The sequence below is a fragment of the Teleopsis dalmanni genome, chromosome 1 (assembly GCF_002237135.1).
Source record: "Teleopsis dalmanni isolate 2A chromosome 1, ASM223713v2, whole genome shotgun sequence".
NCBI classification, from domain to species: domain Eukaryota; kingdom Metazoa; phylum Arthropoda; class Insecta; order Diptera; family Diopsidae; genus Teleopsis; species Teleopsis dalmanni.
The window spans coordinates 186,434,943-186,443,830 of record NC_051846.1 but is presented as its reverse complement, the minus strand read 5'-3'; the positions used below and the strand labels follow the sequence as shown (position 1 = coordinate 186,443,830).

General features: G+C 28.3%; 1 protein-coding gene across 1 annotated transcript in view; it reads left to right on the top strand.

The window, feature by feature from the left end:
- LOC119666896 (transmembrane protease serine 9-like) overlaps nt 1-7,230 on the top strand; it is a 7,527-nt gene extending 297 nt beyond the window's left edge. Inside the window, exons 2-15 of the mRNA XM_038076174.1 lie at nt 141-430; nt 495-675; nt 754-1,105; nt 1,681-1,784; nt 3,289-3,581; nt 3,637-3,817; nt 3,877-4,225; nt 4,882-4,914; nt 5,175-5,201; nt 5,266-5,292; nt 5,351-5,424; nt 6,081-6,370; nt 6,461-6,641; nt 6,720-7,230. Coding sequence (XP_037932102.1) covers nt 141-430; nt 495-675; nt 754-1,105; nt 1,681-1,784; nt 3,289-3,581; nt 3,637-3,817; nt 3,877-4,225; nt 4,882-4,914; nt 5,175-5,201; nt 5,266-5,292; nt 5,351-5,424; nt 6,081-6,370; nt 6,461-6,641; nt 6,720-7,090 — 2,753 coding nt within the window. The 3' untranslated portion in view covers nt 7,091-7,230. The remainder of the gene's footprint in view (nt 1-140; nt 431-494; nt 676-753; nt 1,106-1,680; nt 1,785-3,288; nt 3,582-3,636; nt 3,818-3,876; nt 4,226-4,881; nt 4,915-5,174; nt 5,202-5,265; nt 5,293-5,350; nt 5,425-6,080; nt 6,371-6,460; nt 6,642-6,719) is intronic.
- The last annotated feature ends 1,658 nt before the right edge of the window (nt 7,231-8,888 follow it).

Genomic DNA, 8,888 nt, shown 5'->3' with positions numbered 1-8,888 from the left:
GAAAGATTTTTACCTTTTAATTAGATTAAAATATCAATGTGACATTATGAGGATTTATATAGTTGCATTTTCAGCAGTAATTTGTATTAACAAGTACTCATATCCTATAATAATTTTACATATTATTACCTAATTTATAGCTTGCAATCTTATTGAAGCAAATGGACCTGATACAATTGAATTAGACGACAGCGAACAGATTCTAACGCAGGGAGTTTTTCGATTTGTTGGAGAAATTGGTTTTAAAATTTTAGACAAACCATTGGAACCGGTGTCGTATGAATGTACCGGAACATTGATTAACTCAAAATTTGTTCTAACAGCTGCTCATTGTTTTAATAATCGCTATAAAGAGCCAAGAATGGTGCGGTTTGGTATAAGTAATTCGAATCAAGAGCAACTGAAGAATGCAGTTTATGAAGAAATAGACGTAAATATAATAATACAAGAGAAATGTTTAAATATTTTTTAAAACTATATTTAATTGTACACAGGTAATACATGTTCATTCAAAATATATATTCAACACTTCATTCCACGACATTGCGATTGTTGAACTTAAAAATCCAATATCAAATACCAAATATGTATATCCAATATGTTTAGAAACAATGTATGAGGATTCGATGGATTTGAAGCTGATGATGTCTTACTGGGAAACTGGAACGATTTCAAGTAAATATTGTTTGCTTATTACCTTTTCGCATTTTTTTACTTTATAGTTTTTAATCACATATATCTTTTATTATATAGATACAAATGTTACATTCTTGCTTAAGGCTAATCAAGAAGAGATATCTTTAAATAGTTGTGAAAATAGTTATATCGTAAGTGGTGTACCTAATCACATGCAACAAGATTTGCAAGATACACAAATATGCACAAAATTCAAAATTCCTGAACAAGAATATTACATTAGTTCCAATGGTGACCCATTGCTGACATTGGACTCAAACAGTAATTATCGGATATTTGGCATATTTTCTGGTGCAAGCAACTATAACTCGGCAAATTCTTTAACTAATTTATTTATACGGATTGATGCATATTTAGATTTTATCGAGCGTATAGTCTGGCCGGATGAAATACAATCATCGCAACACAAGTAACGTGACTTAGTTTTATTTATTAAAATTATAATTTAAATTTTGGATTAAATCTTAGTGAATATTTTTAATTTGCTTATTAGTTAGTTAATTATCTGTTTATTAGGTATAAGATTATTTCCTTAGAAAAAAATATAAATTTAAATGCTGACGCGCATTTACTTTAAAATTTAGTTTCATAAAAAAAAATTTTATCAACCTTATTGAGAATTTGAAATTAATATACAATCATACAATTTTTATTCTAATATATATAATTTATTAACTTTGTACACTGAAACTGAATTCTAGTATCAGAATTTAATACGTTCCTTACGTCACGTTTTAAAAAAAATTTACATGCAAGTGTTAATTATTTTATGTTAATGTTATTTATCTAAGATAATATTTTAAATCTGGTCCATTGAGAAGATTTTTAAATTGGTTTATGGACTATGATCATTGTGAATCACCATAAAATGTATATCTTGGATAAGTCCATTGATTTTTATGGATTTTTATTAACTGAAGATTTATTTCTTTTTAGTATTAGTATTAAATTAAAATAATAAATTAAATTATCCTTATATTTTAGAACTACAACTACAGAACCTTCGTATTTTAGCACTATCAAAACAACAACTATAGAACCGACGCCTATGTCTACAGTAAACTTTAAAGAACACTTAGCTACAAAAGGTAAGATATTTGGTTTTTCTTTCTAATATAATTTATATGACTGAACTTTTAAACAGATTTATAATAATTTATGTGTGCAATATAAGACACTAATATTATTAGAATGATACCTTGTCTATTATAATTGGTAGATAATTTTATGGCATTAATTTTTTGAATACGACTTTCGACATGTGTCTGTCGCGGCAACGAGTTACATGATCCATTTGATCAGTCCAATTTGTGATTATTTTTTCTTATAAATGTGACCATATGACGTCAACATTATTAAAATGAAACGTTATCTATTATAATCTGGTAGATAATTTCATGGTATTATTTTTTGAATATGGCTTCCTACATTTATCTGCCGCGGCAACGAGTTACATTGGACATTTGATCAGTCCAATTTGTGACTATTTTTTCTTATGTGAAAAAAATGTGTCCGTATGACGTCAATGGTGACATGAATATTGACTTCCAATGGTTTAAGACTTGCTGATTTGTCGGCATGAAGCAATGACTTAACATAGCCCCATAAAAAGGTAATTGTTAAAGAGAGGCATTAAATGCCACGAACTAGGAGACCAATTAACAGGACCACTTCTGAAAATAAAGATTTTACTAAATTGATTTCACAATAAAAAGATTGCTAAGCGCATTATATGGGAAATTGCACAGTCTTGTTGAAATCAAATGTCGTCAATGTTTAATTTAATAATTTTTAGAAATAAAAATTCATTCAGCACGATTTGATAGCGCTCGCCATTCACCATAACGGTACATTCTTCTCCATTGCGAAACAAGTAAGAATCGACGATACCATCAGCATGTAAACCACGCTAAATAGCCAATTTTAATGGATGTAAGGTTGATTCGTTAACAGCTTGAGGATTATCGCCGGTCCATATATGGCAATTTTGCTTATTGACGTAACTATTTCATCAGAAATGAGCTTCATATCTAAACGCTATTCTTCGTCAAATTGTTCTATGAACTTTGCAAACAGATTTATTTTTCTCAAAGAAAATTCTCACAATTCGGAAGAATTGTTCTAGCGTTAAACGATTCATAAATTACCAAACCTTACTGAACAGAAATGTCAACACAGTTTGATATTCGATATCGACAGCTGCAAATTTATTGATATCCATAGTTCTCATGCAGTTAAAAAAATCTCATATATAGGCATCATAGACCAAATCTAATGGCATTAAGTGAATCTAATGATTTTAATAAAGGCATGATGCATAAGTTAGGCTATGCTTACAAATTTAATGAAGTTACAAAGTTATGTGATAAACAGTCAAATGTTTAATGTTTATTATATATAAATATTACATAATCCGTATTTTTAATTTGTGTTTGATAGTTCAGTTGGGATGGTTCTTTTGAGTAGCTTAAAGTCTCTTTTGTAATCAGTATTGTAAAGTTCCTTTACTACGTACTTGCATCTTCAGTAGTTATTTATTTTTAGAGAAAAATGTATTCGAAAATAATTCACTAATTCTTTTTTAATTTAAAGCTTGCAATATTATTGAGGCAAATGGACCTGATACAAATGAATTAGATGATAGCGAACAGATTCTAACGCAGGGAGATTTTCGATTTGTTGGAGAAATTGGTTTTAAAATTTTAGACAAACCACTGGAACCGGTGTCGTATGAATGTACTGGAACATTGATTAACTCAAAATTTGTTCTAACAGCTGCTCATTGTTTTAATAATCGCAGTAAGGAGGCAAGAATGGTTCGGTTTGGTATAACAAATTCCTTTCATGAAGAACAAATGACAGATGCAGTTTATGGAGAAATAAACGTAAGTACAACAAAACAGATAGGAACATATACATAATGTAAAATTTTATCTACAGTTAATTCATGTACATCCAAAATATACACCAGACACTTCATTCCACAACATTGCTATGGTTGAACTAAACAATCCAATATCAAATACCAAATATGTATATCCAATATGTTTAGAAACAGAATATGATGATTCAACCGAGTTAAAGCTAATGGTGTCATACTGGCAGCCTGGAGCAGTTAGAGGTAAAATTGTTTATACTTCTCTTATTATTTCAAGTTCTCCATTTCCTTTTGTTATACAGATAAAAATTTCAAATTCTTGCTTAGAGCTGTTCAAGCGGATATATCCTTAAGCAGTTGTGAAAATAGTTATATCGCAAATAGTGCAGCTAGTCATATGGAGTCTGAACTTCGTCACACACAAATGTGTACCGAATTTACAATTTTTAACCAAAAACTTTGCATTAGTGCCAATGGTGACCCATTGTTGACATTGGACTCAAACAATAATTATCGGGTACTTGGTATATTTTCTGGTGCAAGCAAGTGCAACACAAATTCTGTTACTAACTTATTTACACGGGTCGATGCATACATAGATTTTATTGAGCGTATAGTCTGGCCTCAAGAAGTGTTATCATCTCAACATAAGTAATTAAAACGTTTTACTTTTTATTACATTACTTGTAGTTTTAGAACATAACAACAAAATGTTTGAAAATATTTAAAATTAGTTAATATTTATGGATAATTTGATTTCAGTAAAAAATAAAATTTTCGAGCAATTATTTTTTTGATGAGCTAAATTTCTCTACAAAGATAGTTTTAGGAAACAGTTGTGACTTATATTACTTTTGAATACCAGATACCGAAAGTTACTTAATTTGGTAAATGAAAAATTTTTTGGACAGAATTGGTAATTGATAATTTAAATACTGAATTTTTACCTGTCCTCAGGCAAAAGAATTCGAAGTTAATAATGAAACTTACCTTCTAATATATATTAATTAATATATCAATATATAGCAAGGTATCACTTCTGTACATTGGTTCTAAACTATAGAGGATCAGAATACTGTCACGATTGTCTAAAAATATTTATATATGCAAATATTAATTATTTTATTTCTATATTATATATATTATATTTATATATATATTGTATATATATCTATATTATATTTTGTAAGGAAAGCTTTAGAGTAGTGAAACTAAGTTCTTTAATATTTTATTATTTTATTTAGTTTTCAAAATTTTTATCTTTATATATATAAGAAACTAATATAAATTTATTTTCTTATTTATAGTGCCGAAACTAATATTACTACTGCCACAACCATGTAAGTTAATTTTAGGATTGAATGATTCATTTAATCTATATGAATTTTATTTCCCATAGCACACAGTCAAATTCAAGTATCAAAATCGAGACAACAATAGTGTTGTCTATAAATTAAACTTAACCCAAAACTATTCTATCTTACAGTAATATTTTAAAACCCACCATCCTTTATTATTTTATTTACTTAATAAGATATAAATAAATACTCTAACATAAGATATAAAGATATATGAAAATTTGTCGCTTTTATACTTCTAGCATTCAGAGTACGACAACTATTGCCACGTAAGTCTTAAAAATATTACTATTTGAGCCGATATATTCGATTTAAACGAATTATTTTTTACAGCCCTTACATAATACCAACAACAACCACGTAAGATTGGTATATTTTTAAATTAAAATTATGAATGAAGTTATATTCTATATTTTAGCACTATTAAACCCACGACTAAAGAACCGATGCCTACATTTGATGATAATTTTTCAGAACGATCAGCTACAAAAGGTAAGACATTACGTTTTGGTCATACATTGGCCCATTATCTCATTTACATTTCTTTAAAATCGTGTTCATTCAGGTTGTATGCTTTTGTCCTCCTTTTCGGAGGTGGTTTATTTAATGCTTATGACTTTTTTGAAAAAATAGCTTTCGTCTTATGTTATGATAAGGCTATATCGTCTCTAGTAACTATACAAGATTGTTTAATCGTTGATTAATGTTGGGTAATCATCTACAATTAAGACTCAGTGTGACCCAGTAACGTATTCACCAAATGGTGAAAAAAACTATTTTGTGCTTTTAACGTCAAGTGGCATTTCGTTGCTGCTTAAGATACGACTCGATTTGTTTAGTTTTGGTTCAAGAAAATCAAATGGGTCTTGAATAAAATTTACTTTGTAGAAGGGAGTTTTGTTTTGAATATACGCTCGTAAGACATCTAAATGCTGTTAAAAATTAATGAACTTAAATAGTACTGTTATATGCAATTGATAATGAGTCAGTTTACCTTACATATTTATTTATAAATATGAATAGAAAGATTAGTTTAAAATGTTAATATGACACTATGAAGATTTCAGCAGTTGTATCTTCATTAGTAATTTGTACTTACAAGTAGACATATCCCATAATAATTTTACTTATTATTATCTAATTTTTAGCTTGCAATTTTATTGAAGCAAATGGACCTGATACAATTAAATTAGACGACAGCGAACAGATTGTAACGCAGGGAGATTTTCGATTTATTGGAGCAATTGGTTTCACAGAGTTCAACAAAGAATATGAACCGGTATCGTATGAATGTACAGGAACATTGATTAACCCAAAATTTGTTCTAACAGCTGCTCATTGCTTTAACAATCGCTACAAAGAGCCAAGAATGGTGCGGTTTGGTACAACAAATTCGAATCAGGAGCAACTGAAGAATGCAGTTTATGGCGAAATAGACGTAAATGAATAATATATTTATAATGTTATATAATATTTAAACATATAAGAAATGTTTAAATATTTTTAAAATTTTTTTTATTGTGTGCAGGTAGTACACGTACATCCAAAATATGTATTCAGCAGTTCATTTTACAACATTGCGATTGTTGAACTTAAAAATCCAATATCAAATACCAAATATGTATATCCAATATGTTTAGAAACAATGTATGAGGATTCGATGGATTTGAAGCTGATGATGTCTTACTGGGAAACTGGAACGATTTCAAGTAAATATTGTTTGCTTATTACCTTTTCGCATTTTTTTACTTTATAGTTTTTAATCACATATATCTTTTATTATATAGATAGAAATGTTACATTCTTGCTTAAGGCTAATCAAGAGGAGATATCTTTAAATAGTTGTGAAAATAGTTATATCGTAAGTGGTGTACCTAATCACATGCAACAAGATTTGCAAAATACACAAATATGCACAAAATTCAAAATTCCTGAACAAGAATATTACATTAATGCCAATGGTGACCCATTGCTGACATTGGACTCAAATGGTAATTATCGGATACTTGGCATATTTTCTGGTGCAAGCTACTATAACTCGACACGTTCTATTACTAATTTATTTACACGGATTGACGCATGTTTAGATTTTATTGAACATATAGTCTGGCCGGAGGAATCATTTTCCAGTCAGACTGTATACTGGTTTTCTGGTTAATTCTGATTGTATGCTGCCGGATTACAATCCTGCAAGTATAAGTAATTTTATATAGGTTTTTATTTGTATTTAAATTAGATTTAGTATTATATTAGATTTAGTTTTTTAATTATAAGTAACGAATTGAAATAAGTTATGAATTTTTGAACAATAAAAAATTAATTTTATTTGAATTCATTTTTAAATTTTGATCTGCTGTATCCGTTCGTTATTAGTAAATACAAGACCTTCTGTGTTCGAAAAGCATCTTTTTAGTTAGGATAGGTTGCTGGCATATGCTATGGCTAAAATATTTTGTTTTATTTCAGTAAATATAACTGATACAAAAAATCTCTTTTCTAAATATGTCCAATTAAATGTATGTATGCAGTGCACAAGCAGGTGGGGCTATCAAATAAAACATTGAAAAATTTAGAATCAAATTTCTTTTATCGCCATAAAGTGAAACTCATCGAGTGTAAAGCAATTTCATCCATACATTTTTTTGTAGATCAATTAAAGTAAGGTCTTTAAAATTTAATATTAACATATATTTTATGGCTACAGTTAACTCCAAATACTTTTTTTGTTGGTATTTCTTTAGAAACTTTAGCTCCAGAAGTCAATCACAGTTACAAGAAACGATATCAAGTGAGTATGATACCTGGTCTTTGAATTGATCACAGTTAAAAGAAGCGATATCAAGTGAGTCTTGAATAAATGTGTTAACTATTTTTATTTGGTTTATTTGGTTTTATAATTGTTTTTGCCGTATTACGGAAAGCTAAGGGAGCTGGATAGTGTATGAAATTTCAATTGAAGTCTTTAAGACAATGCTTACTAAAAGTGTGTTCTGCTAATATTTTTTTTTACTAACTTTTGACAATTGATAATTATATTGAAAAAATGAAATAAAATCGATCAAATGAAATATATATATATTAATTATTGAAACATTATGGTGTCAAAAAAACTCGAAAAATACTTAGACGTAGATAATTAGAAACATGTACTACATTTTTATACCAATAGAATTAAATTAATTAATAACACTAATGGTAGTGTTCAAAAAAATTATACATTAGTTATAATTGTAGAGCTTTAAAGGGAACACTTAATTTACTTAAACTACCTTATATAATATTAACAATATCTATAATTAATTGTATCGAAAGTTAGTGTTTGTTTTTGTTTATATTATTTTTATCTTATCGTCCGAAGTCACGTGTACTAATATCCGTTTGCAACAGGCGAATTTTAATTTGAGTAGATACTCGTAAATTTTTCATTAAAAGTTAGAAGCAACATGTGTTTAAGCACGCAAAACCATGTAAGTATATTGGAACCATAAAAATAATGCACTCTAAACCTTTGATGGCAAAGCGATACTGTTGTTTGTGACGACGTAAAATACATAACAAACTCGTAGAAAATAAAAACAAATGTTACTGTTGAACGCCTATGCGCATGCTACGGTTTTTTATTCTTAGGAGTACAGAGTGAATAAGCTTTGTTATAAGGTGACCAGCTATTATCAAAAAAATGTTTTGAATCAAATGCCGGCAGTTGAAAAGCTTTAGATTTCAGTTTTTAAAGTTGTTGCATGATGGAAGTATCTTCAGTTTGTTTTGATGTTTCGTGCACATTAGTTCGGAATAATAATAAAAAATACAAATATTCAAATATATTCAATATTAAATTTAATTACTTTTAAATTAAGGCATCTGTGCATGTAATACAAAAAGTATAAAAATATATTTAAAAAAAAATTAAACTTAAATTATTGTTATCTGCACAAAAATAAATTTTTATTACTAAA